Consider the following 25,631-nt stretch of genomic DNA (forward strand, 5'->3'; position numbering starts at 1 on the left):
GGCTAATTCTATGCTTGGGGTCATTAGGAAAGGTATTGAGAACAAAATGGCTAATATTATAATGCCGTTGTACAAATCGATGGTAAGGCCACACCTGGAGTATTGTGTCCAGTTCTGGTCGCCGCATCTCAAAAAGGACATAATGGAAATGGAAAAGGTGCAAAAGAGAGTGACTAAGATGATTGTGGGGCTGGGGCACCTTCCTTATGAGGAAAGGCTACGGTGTTTGGGCCTCTTCAGCCTAGAAAAGAGACGCCTGAGGGGGGACATGATTGAGACACACAAAATTATACATTGGAAGGATAAAGTGGATAGAGAGATGCTCTTTACTCTCTCACATAACACCAGAACAAGGGTTAAAATTGAGTGTTGGAAGAGTTAGAACAGACAAGAGAAAATATTTCTTTACTCAGCGTGTGGTCGGTCTGTGGAACTCCTTGCCACAGGATGTGGTGACAGCATCTGGCCTGGATGCCTTTAAAAGGGGATTGGACAAGTTTCTGGAGGAAAAATCCATTACGGGGTACAAGCCATGATGTGTATGCGCAACCTCCTGATTTTAGAAATGGGCTATGTCAGAATGCCAGATGCAAGGGAGGACACCAGGATGAGGTCTCTTGTTATCCGGTGTGCTCCCTGGGGCATTTGGTGGGCCGCTGTGAGATACAGGAAGCTGGACTAGGTGGGCCTATGGCCTGATCCAGTGGGGCTTCTGGGGGGTGACATCACAAGCCATGGCCTCTGGTGCGAGAGGGCGCTGCTGTGTCCTTGTCAAGAAGAACCTCAGAAGGGCCTGCAGGGTCAGACCAGAGGTCCAGCTAGTCCAGCCTCCTGCATCTCACAGTGGCCCACCAGGCGCCTCAGGGAGCAGAGAAGACAAGAGGAGACCTGCAACCGGGTGCCGCACCTGGCACTCTGAGGCAGCCTGCTTCTCAGGAGGCTGCCCAGACCCATCATGGCTGGTAACCTGAGATGCAGTTCTCCTCCATCCATCTCTCCAATCCCCCTTGAAAGGCATCTAGACCAGGCGCCATCACCACATCCCGTGGCAAGGAGTTCCACAGACGAATTAGGTGCTAGCTAAAGAAATCCTTCCTTTTGTCTGTTCTGCCTCTCCAGACCCTCCGTGGGAGTGGATGTCCCTGGCTGGCTCTCGCGTGGTGGGAGCGGGAAAGGAACGTCAGGCGGACAGGATGCAACAGGAGCAGGTCGACGGAGGATCGTTTATTGCTGGGCAGCTGCCTGCGGCCCCCTTCCGGCGTGGCTCCCGCGGAGACTGGCTGGTCCGGGGAACTCGCTGCCACAAGCCGTGGATGACTTGAAAGGGCGATGCGAGGGAGGTCCAGAGAGGGCCGCTCCCCCCTCCTCCTGGACCCCGCCGCCTCCAGAGCCACCTCCTCTGGAGGGGGAGGCCGCCTTCCGCCCGGGCGCTGCTCCCCCCGCCCCCCCACCGGTCCTCTCCAGCCCACCCCCTCTGACGCGCGCGGGGAGGGCGAGGGCAGCAGCGACCCTTCCCGCCAGGGACCCCCGCCGGCGCGGGGGCGGGGCTTCTGGAGGGGCGGGGCCTCTGCCCATCTTTAGAGGAGCTCCGAGCGCCACTGGCAGCGGAGAGAAGCGACGCGCGCCGGACCGGCTCCTCCGCCTCTGCGCGCAGCAGGTACCCCAGCACATCGCCGCCCGCCGGGAGCCGCTTCGTGCATCGGGACCTCGCCCCTCGGCCCCGAACCCTCCCCCCGCGCTCGGAGGGAAGCGGAGAGGGCGCCCGCCTTCCCGGGCGCTCCCCGCGCACCTGACCGGGACGCCGGGCTGCTGCTGCTCGCCCGGCGGGCCCCTGCCCCGCCCTCTGCCCTCCGCCCCCCGTTTCCCGGCCCCGTCGACGCCCCTGCGCCCTCCCCCCGCCGGCAGGGTTCGTGATTCTGCGGGGGGGCACGATGCTGCGGGTGCGCGGGGGAGACTCCGGACCGGCTGGCCTGAGGGGCCGGTGCTCGGGGCGGGGCGGGGCGGGGCGGGAGAGATGGCAGCGGTCCCTCGGCCTCCTTCCTCCAGCGCCGGCTGCTCTGCTCCGCACGCCTGCTATTTATAGGGCGGCTGGCACGTGACTTGGGGCGGGGGGGCTCCCGGCACAGATGGAGCGGTGGAGGGGAGCGTCACGCGCAGCATCCTTCCGGGCAAGTCTGGGAGTGGGCACCGCAGACCCCACGCTGCTTCTCCGACCGCCCGTCCCGGCCCGGCCCGGAAATGCCACCTGCTCTATATGGACCAGTGCTGTGGGGCTCCCTCCGGGGTGGGGGTGAGGAGGGCGAGGGTTTTGACTGTGCCCCCCCCCCCGCAATTTCCATCCCAGGCCGGGCAGCTTCTACTTGACTCGCAGGGGCTGCAGGGCCTCAGTGGGAGGGGCTGAGTGTGGGGCATCCTGGGGGGGGGGAAATATGCCCCTGTGCAGACCGAGGAAGATGGAGTCCTGTCCTCATTCTGCCAAGGGCACCGGGCTGCGCCCCCTTCCTCCTCCTAGAGCAGCTGGGGAAAGGAGTTCTCCCTCAACCCCCCTCCTCACTCATGCAGTGGAAGACCCACCCCCCAAAAATATTTGCCCCCCCCCGCCGCATTTGATGGGCTTTGCTGGAGCTTGTCAGACATCTGCAGCAACCCAAGTGCCCCGTCCTGGAACTCAGGAGCTCTGCTGCCTGGGTCGCAGCTGGAGGGATGGAGTGGGGCAGGGGGTCCAAGCCTTCCTGATGCCTGAAGCTGCTGGCCGGTTGCTGCCCCCCTTCCCTGGTGACATGCCAGCCTCTGCTCCACCCTCCCCAGCTCTCCTCCCCTCCACACTTCCTCTCCCCCTCTTTCTTTTCAAACCAGGGAGTGGAAGGAAGAGAAACGGGGGGGGGGCAGACAGAGATGAGTGCCCCCACCACCCTGAGGCAAGCGCTTCAGTTGACCTCAGGGTTGGGCCAGCCCCAGTGAGGGATGTTCCTGGGTGATGGTGGCGTCTAGAATCCATGGGGCTCAGGTGTCCTGTTTGCCCCTTGGCAGGTCAACACCTGCAGTTCCAAGTTCGCATGGGGTGCCTCAGTGTTTCCTGCAGCTGCTTCTCAGGATACGCAGGAGCTTTTGCGGGCAGCCATGCTGGGCTCAAGGCCTCCGATGAAGACTCTCACTCCAGAAGCTCAGAGAGATGACGGGCGTGGGGGGGTGACCCGGGGGGAGCACCTCGCCCAGAGTCAGGGCAGGCTGTGGTGCAGGCACAGAGTGAGCGCAAGGACTCGCCTGCCTGCCTGTTAGTGCAGGTGTGCAGAATGCAGGTGAGTCTGCTGCCTTTTCCTTGGGTCCGAGGCAGTTCTTTTGGGGGCCCTCTTTCCTTCCCGCCCCGGTGTGCTTCCACAGGCCTTTCAGGTGGGGCTGGGCAGAACAAGACTGGGGCAGGAACTCCACTCTGTCAGGCTACCTAGACCAGGTGCTGCATCCCACAAGCAGCATCCACTGCACTGATCTCTCAGAAGGGGCAGAGTTAAGGAGATGTGGCCATTTCTCCATCATTCCGCTTCTGCTCCAAGTGGGAAGGCAAATACATGTGCTCCCCCCCCCCAGCCAAACGGCAGCAGAGGGCGAGCCAGTCACCTCTCTCTCCTGAGAAAACTCCTGCCACTCTCGGAATGGCTGCTCACGTACAGAAGTGCAGGGAGCGTCTTGTCTCTGCGGGTCAGGACAGGGCAGCCCAGTCCTATTTGGGGCTTTGGTGACAGACCAAGTTCCACCACCACCAGTCCTGCTGTGCGGTCTCCAGAGGCGTGCAAAACTGCCAGTGTTTGCTGCTGGAGGCTCCCTGTGCTTGCCAGTGGCTCACCCAGTCCGTGCCATAACAGGGGTGATGGGGGGGCAGGTCCCATGGAACTCAGTGGGACTTGCTTCTGAGGAGATCTGCATCAGCCTGTACCTGGAGAGGATGGTGTCAGCAGGCAGACCAGGGGCTGCAGGTGCATCTGCTTCAGCCTGGTGCACCGGCCACTCCAGAGGCAGCCTGGCCTCCGGAGGCAATGGCAGACTCTTTGCGTGGGGGGGGGGGGTGTCCACATGGGGTCCCTGGCCTCATCCCTGCTCTCCTGCTGGGCTGCAGCACAGATGCTTTGGTTGTCTTTGCAGAAGCTGTGTGGTGGAAGAGAGGCTGAGCCGCAGCAGAGGACTGGGGAGGGTGGCCTTTTGGGCAGGGGGTGGGGAAGCCCCCACAGGCTGGGGCTGAGGTGGAGGCATCCAAGGCGCACCCAGTCGGGCTGTTCAGGCGCCCTCCTCGTGGGCTGCCAAGGCCATGGGCCGGTGTGGGGGCCACAAGGCTCCCCAGAGGGCCTGTCCTGGTTGCATTTCCCTGAGCAGGTGAGGGAGAAAAGCTTCCTGTCCCAGCAGCAGATCCCTGGGGTCATCCCCTGAGACTACAGTGCTCCCGTCTGCACTGTGGGTGGGCGTCCCCTGGCCACCAGCCGTGATGAGGGGGCTTTAACGGGAAGGAGACTGTGTGTGAAGGAGGTCGGTCTGCCAGTGGCTGTGAGTAAGACGGCTAGATGGACCCCCCCCCAGAACACAGCTGGTGCAAGTAGTGGGGAAAACAGGAGTGCCCCCTTCCAGTCTGATCCAGTGGGGCTGGTCTGGCGCTGTCTGGCGCCAGGTCTGAAGCAGTGTCCATCCATGTTTGCATCCATACTTCAGGCCGGGGAGGGGGGCAGTCTGTTTGCTCCTCCCTTAGTGCCCCTACTCCAGGCCAGCCTGAGGAGTTGGCTTTCCCCCCACAGAGGCTTTGGGTCTCGCTAGAGGAGGGTGGGCTCCCAGAGTGCCTTTGTTTTTTGTGACTTGGGCAGAAGTTGGAACACGCACTGTGTGTTCAGCAGTTGCCTGGGAGCTTTGGAGGCCGGCTTGCCTCTGTGTGTGCCGGGCTGACTGACGCCTGGGCAGCCAGCTCCTTCCTTGCCCAGAGGCTGGTGCACCCCCTCCCTGGCACTCCGCTTGTGCCATCTCAGCCCCTCCAGGATTTTTCCAGGGCTTCCCCAGAGGGGGAAAGAATGACTCCCAAGCCTGCCAGGGTCTGGCACTGTGTCCCCAGGGCAGAAGCCCTGCCGGCTCTCCTGCACAGGGGGAGGGTTTGGGGACCCTGACTGTTCATGGGACCAGAGGTGTCACTGGAAGCCCCGGCGCCCATGTCCCAACATCACATGCCATCAAATCGTCACTGCCAAGTTCTCCGCAGAGGAGGTGCTGGCAGTTTGCACCCCTTCGAAGGGAAGCCTGCACAGGAGAAGGAATGGGGTGCAAGCTGCTGCAGTGAGCACCCCATCCTGAGGGAGGACTGCAAGTGGTGCAAGGCTGTTGCTTCCAGGTTCTCCCCTGAGGAGTAGGCAGTGTCGGCTTTGTGCCCCCCTTGGTGTAGCACCTGGGGCAGGTGCCCCTCAGGCTTCACCCTAGTTATGCCTGTATGTGGGACCACCACTTGCAGACCTTCTTGTGACCCTCAATAGAAACCAAGCGGCCTGGCCACCAGCCTTCTCTGTTCCACCTTCTCTGCCAGGCTGCCAGCAGTTTCCAGCCAATGCAAAATGAGTGGTACATCTGAGATGGCCAGAAGGTGGACGTGAGCAAGGAAGGAAGGCAGGGATGCAGGAGCTGGGCTCAGCAGTGGCAGTCCTGGGCAGTGAAAAGGCCCCCAAGCCAAGCCTTTCCTGAAGCCCCCTCCCTCCCTCCCTCCCTCCCTAGGGACCTCCGGGCTCCAGGTGCCTGTCTGAGTTTGATGGGCCAAAGTGGCACACCACTTCTGCCACCAGTGACCACAAAGTTTCTGGGCATCTTGGGGTTGCAGAGAGACCCGCCCCTTTGCCCCGCACACCCCCTCAGTTCTGATCAAAGGACAGGCTTCTCTGCAACCATGAGTGGAACTGTGGAGAATGCGTTCTGCACATGGGAAGAAGCCCTTCCGCTCTTGCTCTGGTTGCAGGTGTGCTTCAGTTCTGGAAACGGGTCCAGGTAAGCAGGAACTGAGGCCATGGCAGATGCCACCACTGCCTCCTGCCTCCATCCGGGCCCTGCAGGGGCCGCAAGTCTGAGCCTGGTGTTATGTTGTCCGACCTGTTTCCTGGTCCCTCTCGGGCTTCAGGTTCCATGCAATAGAATATTCATGGCCGCTGGCTGTGGAAACCCAACGCTGCTGCTGCCGCCACCCTGGGGTCAGAGGTTCCCAGCATAGAGGTGCCAGCAGGATGGGGCTTGGATGCCCCAAGCCCTCTGGAGAGGCTTTTGTGGCCTTCGTGGTGGTTGGTGGTGCCCCTCCTTCCCAGACTGGCCACGTGGGGGGCAGGTGACGTCAGCAAGGGCACAAGCAATGCCTGGAGACAACGAAGCCTCTGCAAGTGTGCACACAGAGGCACACGCACTGAGACTCACACACACACTGTGGCACAGGGGGCTCCCCCACTGTTTGGGGAGTTGCTTGGCCAGGTGGGTGTGAGGCAGTGGCAGATGCTGGTGCCTGCCAAGGCGGGGGGGGGGTCACAGCAGCAAGGAAGCAGGATGCCAGCTGGGTGGCTCCTCTCTGGCCACCCCCGCCTGCCCCTCAGAGAGGATTCATAGACTCCTAGAGTTGGAAGGGGCCTCATAGGTCATCTAGTCCAACCCCCTGCCTTCTGCAGGAGATCCTCTCAGAGCATCTCCAACAGGTGCTTGTGGAGCCTCTGCTTGAAGATCTCCAGGGAGGGAGAGGCCAGCACCTCTCAGCAGTCTGTTCCGCTGCCGGAGCGCCAGGAATGTTTTCCTGCTGTCTAATCAAAGTCTCCTCTCTTGCAGTCCGTGGCTCTGGGCCATGAGAGCCAAGACCAGAGCCTGTCCGGTTGGGGGGCAGTTCGCTCTGCATACCAGACAGACTTGGGGGGAACAGCTGGGTCCTCCTGCCTGCTGGGGGGCTTCCTGCTTGGGCACCCGGCTTGGAGGAGGCTGGCTGCTGTGTTTGAAAAACTGTTCAAGCCTGGAAGGTGGCCTCTGGGCACAGAGTGGCTGCCAGTCACTAGTGGGCAGCTGAGCCTCGAGGCCAAGCAAAGGGGCACCAGGCAGCCAGCTGCAGAGGCGAAATGGGCGAGGGGGCAGCGCTGGCCTGTGGGACGCGTTTCTGACAGACTCTTGGCCAGAAAGCCCAATTTGCTCCCTCCTCAGTTGAGTGCCACTGACATTCCCCTCCTTGTCTCCGCAGGGCCTGTTGCCTGGATCCCCGGGTAAGGCAAGAGACAGCCAGTGCCCCACAACCCGCTCCCCATCGCCACCAGCGGCATTTCTCGGAGCCACACCGCCCAGTGACAGAACCTGTAAAGCAGAGTTTATATCTCTTGTTTTTCTGATGTTGAGTTTCTCGGAAATGCGCAGCCTGGCTGGGGTGGGGGAGACACTGCTGGTCCGAGGCCATCAGGGAAGGCTCTGTATGGGTGACTGGAGCAAGGGCGAAATGGGAGAAGCTGGGCTTACCCCTGGGGACCTTCAGAGGGCGCATCACTGGGGTGAGGAGGCTCAGTGGCAGGGTCAGGACTGAGCCTTGTTTTATCCTGAAAAGACGTGGGGAGGGCAGTCGTCTTCTCTTTGCTGCTTCTCCTCCTTCCTGACTAAGGACACCAGACAATTTGGGGTGTAAGGGGGGGCCACAAATACCAGCTGGGGAATGGGACACCTCCCTTCTAAGGGTGTGGTATGGAAGCCCCCCCCCCCCCGCCAATTTCACAGCATTTGTGTCTGCCTGGTTTGTTCTGGTGAGGGGTGTCAGACTCATGAGAAGTGTACTTGGGAGGGCCTCTGGGTGGGGGGGGGGAGGCAGGCATGGCTTGAAGAAGAGCTCCTGATCACAGATCAAGGAAGGGGCCCTCTTCTTGGTGGTGCTCTCCTGGTTGGTGGATGGGGTGCTTGGAGGGCTCTGTGCAGACACGGGTTTTCCGTCTGCTCCCATCATTTACTTTTTTTATCTAAAAGATGTATAAACAGTTTCTCCAAAGCTTGTGGACAATCAGGAGGATATTAAGTTCCTCAGCTGCATCCCCCCACTTGCCTACTTCTGAGTAGCCCCATCCAAGCCACTGCCTCGGTTCCAGAATCAGACAAGCCACCTGTTGGCCTGCAGGTGGCAGCCAAGCTGGAGGAAGGGCCTAGCAATGGTCCCTTTCCACTGACAGTGGACGCCTTGCCCACAAAAGCATGTTGCCCGACAAGGCTGGCACTGTGTCTGTCTCTGTGATGCTGTTTCTGGGGAGTTGCAGCAAAGGGGACCCCCATCTCTCCAAACTCTCTCACTCTTGGGCACTGGGTTTTGGGAGTGTCTGATGCCCTGCTCAGATAGAACTGCTCAGGCGGTGCAGGGCTGCTGCCTTCCTGCTTCCTGAGTCCAGTTGTGACCGGAGGGGGGAGGGGAGGCATTAACAGGCCGAGGTCAGATCAGCCCAGCCCTCTGAACTTGGAGCAGGGTGGGTCATTCCTCCTTCCAGCCCCCCCCCCCAACCTCATCCCAGCCTCTGCAGTAGACTTCTGGGGAAACGAATCCCTTGCGCTCCCAGAGGCGGGGCAGGGCAGGGCAGGGCAACAGGCTTCTTGCTTCAGTCAGGCTCCCTCCCCCAGATGAACTGCAGGGCTCAGCCCCCTCCCCCGGTGAGACACTGCATGGGTGCTGCATGAGCTTGTTGTCCACTGGCTGACTCGGGAGAGACGGACTGCAGTGCCCCTCAGGGCAGGGACGGAGTTGGAGCAGCCAGAGGGAGACGCAACTGGCGCTGGTCAAAATAGAACTCTGGACCACTGAGAGGCTGTGCAGGGGCCAGAGAAGAGAATAAAAGTGGCACTGAGTGTGCTGCTGGTGGCTGAGCACAGCCCCCATGTCCGAGGCCCCCAGTGGGAGCATGTTCGCATCCCTCCTTGCTCCCCCCCCCCCCGCTGAAGTGCTCTGCTCCTCGGCCAGCTGCCTCTCTCCGTCCCTTGGCCATGGCCTACCCTGCGCTCTCTGAGATAACTTCAGGCCGGACAGGCCTCATTGTCCAGCCATCTTGGAACAGACCTCCCTACTGGGTGACATGGCAGGCTGCACATCACAGGGGGCCTTTGCACCCCCATGTGTGTGGGGGGGGGATGAAAGACAAGCAGCAGCACCATGCACACAGGCTGTGGTCCACTCCCTTGAGCAGCCCTTTAACAAGGCACCCGTCAGTGACCCGGGGAGGAGGGCCGCCTGTGGGCATCTCGTGACAGCATCTCACAGGAGTCCGTCACTGCAGAGGAGGAAAGCAGGTCACCAGTGAGTGCCGCTCCCGCATCCCAACTCTCCGCTTGCAGACCTGCTAAAGCGGCTGCTCTCAGGTGTCCTTCTGTAAAAGTACTTGGTGTTCAGAAAAGCATTTCTGCCGCTGCCCTTCAGAGAGCAGGAAATCTTCCCTGCGAAGGTGGCCTCAACGAGGCAGCAGCGACTGGCTTTTTCAGACCTGCCATGGCAGGAAAGAGGAGCAGGCTCCTCCGGAAGGCCTCTTCTGTCTTTGTTCTTGACCTTGGATTCAGAAATACCTCTTCTGGCCTGCTGTTCTGATCCAGTAGCAGGGAAAGTGGCTCCGAGCAGGAAGGGGGGTGGAGGAATTTTAAAATACATTCAAACTGCCCTCCAGCAATGAAAACAAACCATAACTGTCTTACCCAAAGCAGCCCAGCAGAGGTGACCCAGCCTGCAAGCTGGCCCTCACCCCCCTCCCGCCCCAGTGCCAGACCCCTCGGAAGACAAAAGGCTCTGCAGACCTCAGCAAGCCAGGAGAGAGAGTGGCAGCCCCCCCCCCAAGGTGTGCCAGAGACAGGCCCCCTCCTCCACACCCCCGCATGTCCCTCCTCCAGATGGGTGCAAACGGCACTGTTGAAGACCGAAGAAAGCCAAAGAGAGAGGGGCTGTGATTATGGAAGGAGCCCCCCCCACCGCCCAGTCATGCTTGGCCTGGCCTCTGCACGAAAGCAGGCTTGCCCCATCCCAGAGCCAGCTGCATCCCCTCCTGGGTCCTCCCTGGACCCAGAGGCAGCCGCCTTGCAGCCGGGGATGCCCTCCCCGGAAGGGGCACTGCTTGGTGTCTGTCTGGCTTGTTCTCAGAGGCCTCAGGACCTTGGGGACCCCTGTGTGGCTCCCATCCCATCACCTCCCTGATGGTTTTCATGGAAGTTTATCTCCCTGCAGCCGCTCTGTACCCCGTGCAGCCATGAAGCTGGAGCGCCCCCCCAGTGCGGACCCTCCGTTGGAGTTCACAGTCGCCACAGAGAAGGAGTTTGAGGAGATCCTGGCCATGTCCAAGGGCATCTATGGAGGTCTCGACTACCTCCCCAGCCGTTACCACGCCTGGATCCGGGAGACCAACCGCACAGTCGTGCTCGCCAAGAAGAATGGAGCTGTGGTGAGGACCTGGGGAGCCGCGGGCCTCTTGCTCTGTCTGGGGAGTGCCCGGCTCTGGGGCAGAGGCTGCAGAGACGACTGAGGGGCAGCCCTCTGGCTACTGCTATGGAGCCTGTGGGGAGGCAGGCTCAGGGCCCTGCGTGGCAGTGAACCTCCCTGGAAGAAAGGGGGCATCCGATGTGGGGCGAGACGGCCGTTTGCGGGGCATCTTTTGGCTGGCCAGCAGCATGACACGTGAGGTGCAGGTGCCAAGCCAGGACTGTTGGGGCAGACCAGTGCCTGCTTCTGTGGTCAGACTTGCCAGCCTGGCAGGGAAGGGCCGCCCACTGCGAGCCCCAGCTGGCTTCTCCGAAGAAACAGCAGTTGATGCTCACAGCCGTGGTGCTTGCCTGGGTTCCCTTCTCAGGGGAGCTGACCTTCCTGCGGCATCTCTCATCCAGTGTCCAAGTCTGGGGCTGCAAGAGTGACCAGTGCCTGGTCCTGCAGCCTCTGCTCGCAGGCCAGTGCGGACCTCCCGGGCACCTTTTTGCTTGCACAGCCTCTTGCTCTCCTATTTACATATTTCCTCAGTGTAGCCAGTGACCTTTGTTGGGTTTTACAGAGAGAAAGTACAAGGTGTAAAATTTCCAAATTTGACCAGTTATGGGACAGGCATGGGTTAGTTTTTTAAAGTCAGAAAAGTGGAGTTTCTAAAAGGTTGGTTGGTTTTTACAAGTCAGTCCTGCCATTTTTGCTGGGTCTTGGAATGTGCCAGTTCTAGCCTGAAATCCTGGACTGGCTGATGAGGCTGGGGTGGGCCTTTTTCAAGAGGGTTGGACCAAGCTGGAGGAGGACAGGCCCAGTGGCATCTGTAGCCCAAAGTGGTGCTTCCGCAGGTGCAGGCAGGACAGAAGAGAGGCCGCTCCTCTGATCCTTGAACTAGGCAACCCTGGCTGGCAGCTCTGGGGGGGGAGGGGGGCTCCCTTATCTGACCACAGGATCAGCCCCTACCAGCTTCGCAGGAGCCAGGCCTTGGGGGGCCCCGTGTGGAGAGCTGGGCACACAGCAGCAGCATGAAGGGCACATGGTTCCCAGAGTCGGGACACATGTTGCAGGAAGGGGAAGCCCCTCCTCCCAGCGGGGAGCCCGCTTGCTCCGTGTCCCTTGGGAGAAGAGCCACTTGCAGGCCTGCCGCTCCATAGTAGCAGCCAGTGTGGGGAGGGAAGACTTTGTGCCAGCTGGCGACAGCCGATGGGGCATTTTGGGTGCCTCCCCCTTGAGTCCTCTCTGCATCTGATTCCTCCCCTGTATCTGATCATCGCAGGGAGGGGGGAGGGGAGGGCTACTGATGGAAACTGAAGCACATGGGTGAGTCTGTCACACACTTGGGTGTGTCATGCTGGCACTGGAGCTGGGCATGTCAGAGGCTCCCTAGTCTGGTGGCATCCCATACTAGAGGGACATCTCCCGGCTGAATCAGCTGCAGTGTTTCCTAAAGCAGCCACTGTGGGGCGAACCGGGAGGTGGCTGCCTGGCCTGGCTCTGTGGCCCACGGGAGGGTGGCTGACCTCACCAGGAGGCTGCACCCCAGCCAGCTGCTCCAGAAATCGCCCTCGGCAAGCAAGTCTCCCGGGGCAGCAGATGACCAAAAGGGCTCCTGGCCCAGTTGGCCCGGGGCGGTGACCTGCCGGCCCTCTGCCATTCTGAACAGGGTCTCTGCAGGCGCCCTCTGAAGCGGAACCCCTCTCCCTGGGGGAGGGGCTGGTGTCCAGTGGCACTCCGGGAGTAGAGCAGCAGCCAAGTGGCCATGCCCAGCTCCAGTGGGGCACCCCAATGCCCTTCCTCTGGCATTTCATGGGACTCTTCTGTTTCCAGCCTCACTCTCTGGACTCTCTGTCTGCTCTCACTCTGCCTCTCTCTCTCTGTCTCCTGTTCTTTTTTTGAAAGAAAGCAATGGATAAAAACCCAATGATTTTCGCTGGATTTTATTCACGTAGGTGTGTGGGGGATCAGGCCCCCGTCCAGGAAGGTGGCGGGGCTCCCCTCGGAGGATCGTGACGGGGCTGCTGGAGCGCGGATCCTAAATCCTTACAGTTCGGCCTCAGGACACAAGTTACCAAAATAAATGTCTCCCTCTTTGTGTGTCTCTGCTCTTGAGACCCCCGTAGCGTAAAGGGCCCCGGCCAATGGTACTAGTATGATGCTTACTCTGTGATCTTGCTGTATCGCTGCCTTTGTTCTCTTGTTTGTAATTGTTTGATAATGTGCCAAGACTTGCTGCCTTTGAAACTGCTCCTTCCTCTCTGCCTCCCCCTCGCCCCTCCCCTCCTCACCTGCTTTGTGTAATTAACGCCACATTTCTTTCCAATTACAGACTTGTTCAAGATGGTGGGAGGCTCTGCCCAACCTGCTCAGAGTCACCTCTCTGCTTTTTCCCCTCCCCCTCCCCCCCCACCTGATCAGATTGGGCTCCAGTCGGTTTACATCATCGATGCTGGGGAGACAGCCCTGGTGGAGGGGCTGAGGGTGGCGCCCTGGGAACGTGGCAAGGGGGTGGCTGGCGTGCTGCAGCGCTTCTGCTCCGAGATGGTGAAGGAGAAGCACCCCAGCGTCAAGGTGTCACGCCTGACCCGGGACGACAAGCTGGGTCCCAGGGACTTCCAGAAGTACCGGGTCATTGCCAAGCAGGTAACTGGGGCCGGGGGGAAGGCTGTTGGGGCTGGTGGCCCATCCCAGGCAGGCAGTCTGGGGCCTCCTGGGCTGCGACTGTACCCACATGTGCCAGGGTTGAGTCCTGCCCCCCCACTGCAAGGCCTGGGGAGGGGCACTGACTGAGGGGGCTTTGACAAGGGGCCAGACAAGGGGGAGGAGCAGAGCCCTGTCAGTGGCTGCCCCTTGTGATGGGAGGTGGAGCCCCATGCACAGAGGCATTAACCCTGGTTAATGGTGGTTGTGGAACTGGACAGTGGGGAGGGTTGCCATGCTTGTGGGTTTCTCCGGGGGGGGGGGTGGAATCTGGCTGTCCAGCAAGAGACTCAGGGGCCTGCCTTGGCCACCAAGCTCTCTGGGTGTGAACAAGAGGCATGGGGCTCTCCTCTCCAGTGACCTCCTGCTGCTAACTTCTGTGTGAGGAGTGCCACTCTCCTTGCCCAGTGCCACGAAGCAGCATCAGCTCCTGCCAGAGGAGAGGCCCCTGCTTTCCAAGAAGGAAGGAAGAGGGGGACCCCCACAGTTGCAAGAACTATCCCTAAAGCCAAGGAGGGTGGTGGGAGGCTCCACTGTGCCGCTCTGTCCAACTCTGAGGGGAAGTTTTGAAAAGTACTTGGGGAGAGCGTATCAATGTGTGAAGAGACACCCTGCCCCCTGGAGGAAACCTCACAGTGAGACTTGGAAACTCTGGTGAGGTGTGAGACGGAAAAGAACACCCTCCTGGACCCCTGACCCACCCAGGCATCATCTCGTGGGTCTTTCCGTCCAATCCTGCCCCCCCCCCATATAGCCAGGCCAACAGAGCATGCACTGCATCCTCCTGGGGAGGAGTGCAGTCCTGGAGGCCCCCTTGAGTTGCCCCAGTGGTCTCCTCACAAGGAGATGGAAGAGGGATAGGATTCTGACACACCCCAGTGCCACCGAGATGCACCTCACTGCAGTGCCTTCTGCACGCCCTGGGCCATTCTGCAAGGACCATTCCTCTAGTCCGGCTGGTGGGGGGGCTGCCAGTGCACCTCCCCTCCTGGCCTCCATGGCACCCTCTCCATGGAGCTTCACTTCTAGGACAGGCGAGAGCCCAGAGGGGAGAAGCTCAGGCCTTCTTCACCTGCCTGTGCATGGCCTGTGGGGAAGGGGAGTCTGGTGACTTGACTCTGGGGTGGCTTCAGATGAGGAGGGGAGGCCAGGCATGGGACCGACCGGCAGCCCTCTGCAGCCAGGGTCCACTCTGGGCCAGCAGGGCTTTCCCTTTTGCCACCCTTTGCCTGCCTTTAAAAGGGGATTGGACAAGTTTCTGGAGGAAAAATCCATTACGGGTTACCAGCCATGGTGTGTATGTGCAACCTCCTGATTTCAGAAATGGGCTCTGTCAAAATGCCAGTGCAAGGGAGGGCACCAGGATGAGGTTGTCTGGTGTGCTCCCTGGGGCATTTGGTGGGCCACTGTGAGATACAGGAAGCTGGACTAGATGGGCCTCTGGCCTGATCCAGTGGGGCTGTTCTTATGTTCTTAAACTACAATTCCCAGGAAGCCTTGCAGGTCTCTTGTTATCTGGTGTGCTCCCTGGGGCATTTGGTGGCTGCTGTGAGATACAGGAAGCTGGACTAGATGGGCCTATGGCCTGATCCAGTGGGGCTGTTCTTATGTTCTTAACTACAATTCCCAGGAAGCCTTGCAGGTCTCTTGTTATCTGGTGCACTCCCTGGGGCATTTGGTGGGCCGCTGTGAGATACAGGAAGCTGGACTAGATGGGCCTGTGGCCTGATCCAGTGGGGCTGTTCTTATGTTCTTAACTACAATTCCCAGGAGGCCTTGCAGGTCTCTTGTTATCTGGTGCACTCCCTGGGGCATTTGGTGGGCCGCTGTGAGATACAGGAAGCTGGACTAGATGGGCCTATGGCCTGAGCCAGTGGGGCTGTTATTATGTTCTTAAACTACAATTCCCAGGAGGCCTTGCAGGTCTCTTGTTATCTGGTGTGCTCCCTGGGGCATTTGGTGGGCCGCTGTGAGATACAGGAAGCTGAACTAGATGGGCCTCTGGCCTGATCCAGTGGGGCTGTTCTTATGTTCTTAACTACAATTCCCAGGAAGCCTTGCAGGTCTCTTGTTATCTGGTGCACTCCCTGGAGCATTTGGTGGGCCGCTGTGAGATACAGGAAGCTGGACTAGATGGGCCTGTGGCCTGATCCAGTGGGGCTGTTCTTATGTTCTTAACTACAATTCCCAGGAGGCCTTGCAGGTCTCTTGTTATCTGGTGCACTCCCTGGGGCATTTGGTGGGCTGCTGTGAGATACAGGAAGCTGAACTAGATGGGCCTGTGGCCTGATCCAGTGGGGCTGTTCTTATGTTCTTAACTACAATTCCCAGGAGGCCTTGCAGGTCTCTTGTTATCTGGTGCACTCCCTGGAGCATTTGGTGGGCCGCTGTGAGATACAGGAAGCTGGACTAGATGGGCCTGTGGCCTGATCCAGTGGGGCTGTTCTTATGTTCTTAACTACAATTCCCAGGAGGCCTTGCAGGTCTCTTGTTATCTGGTGCACTCCCTGGAGCATTTGGTGGGCCGCTGTGAGATACAGGAAGCTGAACTAGATGGGCCTGTGGCCTGATCCAGTGGGGCTGTTCTTATGTTCTTAACTACAATTCCCAGGAGGCCTTGCAGGTCTCTTGTTATCTGGTGCACTCCCTGGAGCATTTGGTGGGCCGCTGTGAGATACAGGAAGCTGGACTAGATGGGCCTGTGGCCTGATCCAGTGGGGCTGTTCTTATGTTCTTAACTACAATTCCCAGGAGGCCTTGCAGGTCTCTTGTTATCTGGTGTGCTCCCAGGGGCATTTGATGGGCCCCTGTGAGATACAGGAAGCTGGACTAGATGGGCCTGTGGCCTGATCCAGTGGGGCTGTTCTTATGTTCTTAACTACAATTTCCAGGAGGCCTTGCAGGTCTCTTGTTATCTGGTGTGCTCCCTGGGGCATTTGGTGGGCCGCTGTGAGATACAGGAAGCTGAACTAGATGGGCCTCTGGCCTGATCCAGTGGGGTGTTCTTATGGGGGTGTCATTGAGGAGCTGTGGTTCTGCTGGGAGGCACTCACTGCGTTCCTGGTCTTACTGGTTTCCTGCTGGCCCATCAGCGGCACTGCACCCTCTCGGCCAGTCGGGGACAGGGTTGGGCTGTAATCCAGCGCCAATGCAGCTGCTCCACAAAGACATGCAAACCCCCTTCCTCAGAACACTTGGTTTCTCCCCCTCCCACCCATGATCTGCCCCCTCCCGCACCAGCTTTCGGGCTACGTCTGCCTTGTGGAGCTGCTGGTAGTTCGCCTGATAGGGGTGGGCTCTGGGCCTGAAACACATGCACGCCTGGGGGCCTGGCCATGGGTTACACAGCCCTGCCCAGAGGTCCAGGCTCCTTGGAGGGAGTTGTGATGCTGGCATCGGGGCGAGAAGGGGCTGGCTGAAGAAGGGACTGTCCAGCTGGCAGGACTCACCCCTTTGCCTCCCTGTTCCTTTCCTCTCCCGCCCCCCCCCCAGGGGATCCTCCTGGTGCGCTTCAATGCTCCGGAGCTGCTGTCCCGCCTGGATGCCACAGTGCTGGCCCTGGTGGAGGGTGGCTTCTGCCCAGAGCCCTCGGAGCTGCTGCTGGACAGCGAGGTGCCAGAGGTGGTGCTGCAGGAGTCCTTCCAGAATGAGGTGCTCCCCAACCAGACCATCATCCAGGACTGGCAGCCCTTCAAGGCCACGGAGAGCAACCTGGGCCTGCTGCGGCAGAAGGAGCTCTGCTGGGTGGTGGATCAGAAGGCCCGACCCACGGTGGCCACGCTGGGCACCCGGCCCTTCGCCATCCCGCTGGGCGAGGACTGGTGCTACCTGAACATCGACGTCTTTGGCCGTGACCTGGGCCACATCAAGAGCCAGCTGATCCACCAGCTGCGTCTGCAGGCGCCCTGGTTCCGGGCCAAGGTGATGTGCCAGCTCTTCCTGGAGCCCGCCCTCTGGCTGGAGATGGCCTCCTTCTGCCAGTCCGCGCTGGGCCTGGAGCTGGCCAAGGACTACACGGAGCAGTACCTGCTAGAGTCAGACATCTAGGGCGGGCATGGGGGGGCAAAGGGCGGACAGGCCGCCCCAACCCGGCACTCCCTCCCTCCCTCCCTCCCTCCCTCTGTGCTGACGCTCCTTCCTGCGGTGGTGCACTTTCTCTGAGCCCTGTGACGTGTTATCCTGGAAATACTTGTGTTCCCCTCCCCAGAAAGTCCTGGCAGCAACAGCCAAGTCTGCTGGAGAGATCAGGCCCTGCCCCCTCCTCCCTTTTGCCAGCCTGAATGTAGGGGGCAAAGCTGGGAGAGGGGGGTCAGTCGCCCAGTCCTAAACACAGGCTGTTGGAGCACCAGGAGGAGGCGCCGTCCTCCCCACTGGGTCACAACTGGCTCTGGGGGGGTGGGACTGACTCCAAAGCTGTGTGCCACGCAAATGCCCAAATGCAATAGCCACACTTGGCGCACTGAAAATCACAAAGGCAAACCAAGCCGCCTGGCTGAGATTTGCCCATTGCGCAGGATCTAGGCTGGCATTCAGTCCTGGGGTTGCACCTCACCCTTCCCGGTGGCTCTTTTGGGGCTTCTCTCCTGAGGCCAAAGAGTCTCGGGCTATTTTAAAATGAGAGCCCAGATCCATGTTGGGCAAGTGACCAAAGGGAGAAGCCTCTGCTTGCAAGGGGAGACACGCAGCTCTGGCAACAGCCCCTTCCAGTGGTGGGCAGGGCTGGGCACCTTGGCTAAATTGGGGCCTGCGCCTGGAGGGGCCCTGTGCTGGAGCAGCAGGCGGAGAACCCACAGCCTCAGCCAGCCCCTCGCTCTGCAGCTGACGCTCCGGCACGGAGAATGCGGTGGGCAGAGAACTGCTGCTGGGCGGCCCTCCCTCTCACCCACCCCCAAGCCCAATTGGCTTGAAACTACCCCCCCCAAGCAGTTGCCGACGACGCCGCTGCTGGGTGCCTTGCTGCTGCCAGTCATTCCGGTGAGGGGGGGCCGGGGTGAAGGGGTCCTACAAAAATGTTTTGCATTGGGCCCCACAGTTCCTAAGGCTGGCACTGCACCCCCAGGCAGCCAGCAACCTTTGGGACAGGCCTTTGGGGTGGGATGCTGATGGTCCGCTTGCAATGGCACCATTCAAACTGACGCCCCTCCCCCGTGTCCGGCGCTTAGCAACAGCTGACATTGTGACAGAGCACCCTTGGCAATGGTTGACATGGCAGCCGTTGAAGGTGCCTAGCAACCAGGCTGACGCACAGGACTGAACCTGGCAACAGTTGACGTGGTGATGGAGCTTGGTGATATGGTGACTGATGGAGTGGCGCCAAGGTCAGCGTGACCTCCAGAAGGGACGCTGTGGGGCCTGACAGCCTCCCCCCTTCCCTCCCTCAGCTCTAGGCTTGCACTTCTCCCGGTTTCTTGTGTGCAGCTTTCAGGTTAGCTAATGTGCAATATAAGAATCTTGTAAATTAAAATATATTTATAAAGGTACCAGGTCCAGAAGCTGCCCTGCCCTCCCCAGCAGCCATTTTCCGGGTCTGTAGGCAAATCCACGCAGCCCCCACCCCCTCTGTTCCCAATTGCTGCTGTGTAAACGGGGCAGGATCAGTCCTGGCACATGCATGTCTGGCGTGTGGCAGTTTGTGGTGTGGCTGCTGGACACACTCTCTCCAGTTCCACAGTGGCTGGCTGTAGCGGGCCAGAGAGCCTGAGCAGATCTGGGGGAGAGAGCCCCCCCAGCAGAAGCAGCGAGAGAGGTGGGCAGACCCTCTGGAGGGAATCCTCCCCCTCCTGCTTCTGCATGACTTCCCTGTGGAGAGGGCGGCTTCTTCCTGTCTCCTCCTTCCATCCCTGGATGCAGGACAACTTTCCTGGTTCTGGCAATAAAACTATCCTGCACCAGTGGTGGCCTCGTCTTTTATTTCTCCAGCAGGTTCTCTTGCTGCTGTGAAGGGAGGGAAGCAGCACCCAACACCATGTGTGCTCGGAGTGGGGGGGGGGAGTCAAGTTAGTCTCATGGTTACTTTTAAAAGTGCAGGGGGGGATTTCCTAGTTTTGCCGTGACTCACTGTGATGGCTGCTGCTGGACTGCCAAAATTTGGGGAAGGAAAAACACTTCCACTAACAGATGTGAAACTGGGAGGCTTTGGAACTGGAGCCTTGCAAGAGCCTCTTCAAAACCAAAATGCAAAAACCCGGCACAAGTCACCACTTCAGTCACAGCCTTTCAAAAACGCCCCTAAACTGGGGGAGCCTGCAGGGATTTTGTGGTTGCTCCTGCTCTGAGAGGCCTTTCCCACTTTGGAGGGGAAAGAGCACCATTTGTAGTCAACAGCTCCAGTTCCATCCTACCTACCTCATTACGTCCCCCCTTCAACCTGCCAGACACAACAGGGAAGTTGCACTGAGAGCCAGTTGGCTGAGCAGCACCCCCCTCCCCACAAGCAGGCACTCCAAAGCCTGGAACCCTGGAAAGAAGAGGCTGCTGTGCCTATAAAACTGATGCACGAGGCCTGTGACTTGGGAGTCTGGTTAGTGCCGTACTGTCTTCCGGGGGGGGGGGTCAGTCTCTGGTGGTGGGTGGTGTCTTTCTGAAGCTGGCACGCAGAGGTCACTTGCTGGCTGTGCCAGAGTCTTTCTGAGAAAGGGCAGGCTTGGCCTGGCACCTCCCAGCATAAGGGCACTCAGGGTGTCTGGGGAGACCCTCTTGCCCCAGTCACCAGCAAGGAAGGCTGCCACAGACGAGCCACCGAAGCCACATGCTGATCTCAGCATACTCCGGGGGGCCCAGAGTAGGGTGTCTGTCCCTGGGTGCAGCAAAAATCATTGCCATCATGGTTGAGGCTGGTGGGTGGTACAGATGTGGATGGTTTATTTCCTTGTTTGGAAACCTCTTTTGCCCACCTTGCTGGGTGGAGGTGGAAGGGGGGTAGGAAGCAGGCGGTAAAACAGCCAACAATTAAAGCAGACCCAAGTGGAGGGGCCTGAGCCCCTGACAAGGGAAACCCAACATCACACTGAAACCTTCCGGAAGATCTCGAGCTGTGCAAGTAACCCTTTCGCAGTGTGCCTGGTCAGGTCTTCTTTACTGACCAACTGATGGGAGAGGGGCCAGTGATGGGAGGGGGGTCAGTGGGTCTCCTTCAGGGCAAGGGTGCGTCTGTCCTAACTCAAGGTCACTAATGAACAAGTTCACAGAATCATAGAGTTGGAAGGGGGCCTAACAGATCATCTAGTCCAATCCCCTGCCTTAGGCAGGAGATCCTCTTAGAGCATCTCCAACGGGCTTGTCGAGCCTCTGCTTGAAGATCTCCAGTGAGGGTGTTGGAGTTGGTGCAACTCCATCTGCTGTCCAGAGGGGGCAGGATGTTGTCCAGAAGGGGTCGAACTCTGACCCAGTGACCCTGACCTTTCTGCCTGTTCTCTCTGTGATCCTTGTGGGGTGCGGCCCCAACCCTTTACCCTTCTCTTCTCCTCTGAGCACACCCTCTTGTCCTCTGACCTGTTAAGATGCGCACACCAGGGCTCTGATGCCCACGCCATTTTGAGCATAAGGCATGCAGGGCAAGGCAGCTTCAGGGCCTTGCTGTCTCTAAGTAGTAGCTGAACCCCTGACCCTAATCAGATGCTGTAAATAGACATTCGATGGCCCTGTAAGCAAACAACTTCTTTGGCACTGTTAAGAAGCCATTGCCTCTTTGTCTTTTCATTGACTGGCAGTCAGCCAGGTGAGGGGGGTTCCCTGGGGTGATCCCAAAGGGGGGTCCGCTGCTTAAGCTACTCTGCTTCCCCCATCACCAAAGAGGAAACTATTTTCATTTCCTCCAACAGAGGTAGAGTCCACCACCTCTTGGACAATCTGTTCCACTGCCGAACCACCCTGACTGTCAGGAATTTTTTCCTGAGGTCTAATTGAAATCTCCTCTCTTGTAGTTTGCACCCTTTGCTTCTAGTTCTGCTTTCAGAGGCAGCTGAGAATGAATTATGCCCTTCTTCCATCTGACAGCCCTTTAGGTATCTGAAGAAAGCTCTCATACCCCCTCTCAGCCTTCTCTTCTCCAGGCTGAACATGCCAAGTTCCCTCCACCATTCCTCGTAGGGCTTGTCCTTCAGCCCCCGCATCGTGCTTGTCGCTCCCCCCTGAACCTGCTGCAGTTTGGCTGCATCTTTCTTACAGTGGGGTGCCCAGAACTGGACACAATACTCCAGGTGAGGTCTGACCAGTGCAGAGTAAAGCGGAACCACAACTTCTTGTGACCTGGAAGCTGCGGTTCTGCTAATGCAGCTAAAATGGCATTTGCCTTCTTTGCAGCTGCGTCTCACTGCTGACTCATGTGCATCCCGTGATCCACTGCAACTCCAAGATCCTGCTCACAGGTAGTGCTGCCAAGCCACATAGCTCCCATTTTATACCTGCATCTTTGATTGTTTTTGCCCAAATGCAGAACTTTGCATTTCTTCCTGTTGAACTTCATCTTACTCATTTCAGCCCAGTGTTCCATTTTGTCCAGGTCTTCCTGAAGGCTTCTATTGTCTTCTGTTGTGTTTGCTACACCTCCCAGTTTGGTATCATCTGCGAATTTGATGAGGCTCCCTTGTATGCCCTCATCCAAGTCATTGATGAAGATATTAAAGAGAACCGGGCCCAAGACAGAGCCCTAGGGTACCCCACTGGAAACTGCCCTCCAGGTTGAAGCAAAGGCATTGACAAACACCCTCTGTGTACAGTTAAAAGTTAAAAAGCATCAGTCCCAAGACAGAACCCTGGGGGACCCAAGGACAGACCTCCATTTGCTCATGAGCTGTTTCCGGTTCATTCAGCAGTTTCCAGCCTGCAGAAGGCCTCGTCCTTTTATCCCATGAATGCAAAGGTTTCTCAAGAGCCTCTGGGGAGGAACTGTGTCAAAAGTGTTCTGACATTTCAGGGACACAATTGCAACTGGATCATCTCTATTCTCAGGTCTACAGATACCCTCAAAGAACTCGACACGATTCTCTTTCAGCAAGTCTCATTCTTCAGTGATGTCTCTGCTGCAGCTCCATCTGGACCTGTGAAGACAGTCTGGGCCTGAGAAGGGGCTTTGTCTCAGTAGATGCTGCTGCCTCTGAACTCGCCCTCTTCCCGGTCCTGATCCACCCTCCTCTCCATCCCGTTGCCACCCCATCCTGTTGCCACCCATATCCTACCCCGTTCTGTCCACTCCCACCTGCTGCATGTTTTTACCTTGGGCAGCGGACCTCTGTCAACTGCTTCTACGCACAGCCAGCCATTCACTGCTTCCGGCAGCAGACAGTCCCTGACCTCCAGCTTGTCCTGCTGACCCCGAATGAACACACACACGATTCTTTGGATTTTGGAGAGGCAATCAAACAGGCGACAGGAGAATTCAAAGAACTTCTTAACGTTTACTCGTTTGCAAACGGGACCTCCACACACTTGGAGGACCCAGAAGGATTGCAATCATGCAGGTTTTATAGGGAAAAATAACATACAGGCAGACGCCCAAAACAACATTCGGCATGTTATCGTACAGGATGTTGATCTGAGGATGGCAATTCAATACACATCAGCAGTTTGTTTACAGAGATATCCGTTAGAGGGGGTCTGGCACTCTGACTCATCCCTTTTACCCTAACCTTTTTATCCTCGTTTGTTGATTGCCCTTGTCTAGGACCTTTCTGTTCACCCTTGGAGGCGTAATATCACAGTTAACTGGTTCTCTGAGAGGGATAGCTTTTTGGTCAGGGAAGAGCCTTATGGGTGAACTGGGCATCTTGGGATATTTCCATATTGTAAGCTGGGCATATTGATATCACTGCCTTACCACCACGGGAAAGCACCTAGCACCACCAGTTCACTTGTTCCAGTGGCAGTAGTTAGTAGAGGGATTGGGCCCAATCCAAAGAGATTATGATAAATTCCAAAATAGAAAATCAACCTTTGCTGAGGGAGAACCAGCCTGGCTTCCGTAAGGGCAAGTCTTGCCTCACAAACCTTCTAGAATTCTTTGAAAAAGTCAACAGGCCTGTGGATGCGGGAGAACCCGTGGACATTATCTATCTGGACTTTCAGAAGCAGTTCGATGCGGTCCCTCACCAAAGGCTGCTGAGAAAACTCCACAGTCAGGGAATATGAGGGCAGGTCTTCTCCTGACTGAAGAAGAGGAAGCAGAGGGTGGTTGTAAATAGGCAATTTGCACAAAGGAGAGAGGTGAAAAGCAGTGCGTACTGGAAAGTTGGCTAGGATTGGGCCCAAAGTGACCTGGAGTTGGAGATAAGCAGTGAGGTGGCCAGGTTTGCAGATGACACTAAATGGTTCTGGGTGGTGAAGTTCAGAATGGATTGTGAAGAGCTCCAGAAGGATCTTTCCAAACTGGGAAATGGGCGGCAATATGGCAGGTGCACTTCAGTGTGAGAAAGCTTAAAGTGATGCACTTTGGGGTATGAAACCAACACATTTGGTTCATTTCAACTTCATTGAAGAATGAAGTTGCAGATCTCTTGACTAAGGTATGCAACTTGTCCCTCAAAACGGCCACGGTGCCAGAAGATTGGAGGATAGCAAATGTCACGCCTATCTTTAAAAAGGAAAGAGGGGGGACCTGGGAAACTATAGGCCGGTCAGCCTAACATCCATACCGGGTAAGATGGTGGAATGCCTCATCAAAGATAGGATCTCAAAACACATAGACGAACAGGCCTTGCTGAGGGAGAGTCAGCATGGCTTCTGTAAGGGTAAGTCTTGCCTCACGAACCTTATAGAATTCTTTGAAAAGGTCAACAGGCATGTGGATGCGGGAGAACCCGTGGACATTATATATCTGGACTTTCAGAAGGCGTTTGACACGGTCCCTCACCAAAGGCTACTGAAAAAACTCCACAGTCAGGGAATTAGAGGACAGGTCCTCTCCTGGATTGAGAACTGGTTGGAGGCCAGGAAGCAGAGAGTGGGTGTCAATGGGCAATTTTCACAATGGAGAGAGGTGAAAAGCGGTGTGCCCCAAGGATCTGTCCTGGGACCGGTGCTTTTCAACCTCTTCATAAATGACCTGGAGACAGGGTTGAGCAGTGAAGTGGCTAAGTTTGCAGACGACACCAAACTTTTCCGAGTGGTGAAGACCAGAAGTGATTGTGAGGAGCTCCAGAAGGATCTCTCCAGACTGGCAGAATGGGCAGCACAATGGCAGATGCGCTTCAATGTCAGTAAGTGTAAAGTCATGCACATTGGGGCAAAAAATCAAAACTTTAGATATAGGCTGATGGGTTCTGAGCTGTCTGTGACAGATCAGGAGAGAGATCTTGGGGTGGTGGTGGACAGGTCGATGAAAGTGTCGACCCAATGTGCGGCGGCAGTGAAGAAGGCCAATTCTATGCTTGGGATCATTAGGAAGGGTATTGAGAACAAAACGGCTAATATTATAATGCCGTTGTACAAATCGATGGTAAGGCCACACCTGGAGTATTGTGTCCAGTTCTGGTCGCCGCATCTCAAAAAAGACATAGTGGAAATGGAAAAGGTGCAAAAGAGAGCGACTAAGCTGATTACGGGGCTGGGGCACCTTCCTTATGAGGAAAGGCTACGGCGTTTGGGCCTCTTCAGCCTAGAAAAGAGACGCTTGAGGGGGGACATGATTGAGACATACAAAATTATGCAGGGGATGGACAGAGTGGATAGGGAGATGCTCTTTACACTCTCACATAATACCAGAACCAGGGGACATCCACTAAAATTGAGTGTTGGGCGGGTTAGGACAGACAAAAGAAAATATTTCTTTACTCAGCGCGTGGTCAGTCTGTGGAACTCCTTGCCACAGGATGTGGTGCTGGCGTCTAGCCTAGATGCCTTTAAAAGTGGATTGGACGAGTTTCTGGAGGAAAAATCCATTATGGGGTACAAGCCATGATGTGTATGCGCAACCTCCTGATTTTAGGAAAGGGTTAAGTCAGAATGCCAGATGTAGGGGAGAGCACCAGGACGAGGTCTCTTGTTATCTGGTGTGCTCCCTGGGGCATTTGGTGGCTGCTGTGAGATACAGGAAGCTGGACTAGATGGGCCTATGGCCTGATCCAGTGGGCTGTTCTGATGTTCTTATTTCTTATGTTCTTAAAGTGCAACCCAATGTGCGGCAGCAGTGAAGAAGGCCAATTCTATGCTTGGGATCATTAGGAAGGGTATTGAGAACAAAACGCTAGTATTATAATGCCGTTGTACAAATCTATGTAAGGCCACACCTGGAGTATGTGTCCAGTTCTGGTCGCCGCATCTCAAAAAAGACATAGTGGAAATGGAAAAGGTGCAAAAGAGAGCGACTAAGATGATTACGGGGCTGGGCACCTCTTTATGAGGAAAGGCTACGGCGTTGGGCTCTTCAGCCTAGAAAAGAGACGCCTGAGGGGGGACATGATTGAGACATACAATATTATGCAGGGGATGGACAGAGTGGATAGGGAGATGCTCTTTACACTCTCACATAATACCAGAACCAGGGGACATCCACTAAAAT

The 25,631-nt window shown here is 57.5% G+C and overlaps 1 protein-coding gene across 1 annotated transcript; it reads left to right on the plus strand.

The window, feature by feature from the left end:
* Positions 1–1,587: 1,587 nt before the first annotated feature.
* On the plus strand, positions 1,588–17,686 carry NAT16 (N-acetyltransferase 16 (putative)). Its single transcript, XM_066611054.1, has 5 exons — positions 1,588–1,657; positions 7,217–7,328; positions 10,202–10,415; positions 12,857–13,081; positions 16,631–17,686. Exons 3-5 carry the CDS (start codon positions 10,224–10,226, stop codon positions 17,183–17,185), a joined length of 972 nt encoding a protein of 323 aa, XP_066467151.1. The 5' UTR covers positions 1,588–1,657; positions 7,217–7,328; positions 10,202–10,223; the 3' UTR covers positions 17,186–17,686.
* Positions 17,687–25,631: the final 7,945 nt, after the last annotated feature.

The sequence above is a fragment of the Tiliqua scincoides genome, unplaced genomic scaffold (genome assembly GCF_035046505.1).
Source record: "Tiliqua scincoides isolate rTilSci1 unplaced genomic scaffold, rTilSci1.hap2 HAP2_SCAFFOLD_46, whole genome shotgun sequence".
Classification (NCBI taxonomy): domain Eukaryota; kingdom Metazoa; phylum Chordata; class Lepidosauria; order Squamata; family Scincidae; genus Tiliqua; species Tiliqua scincoides.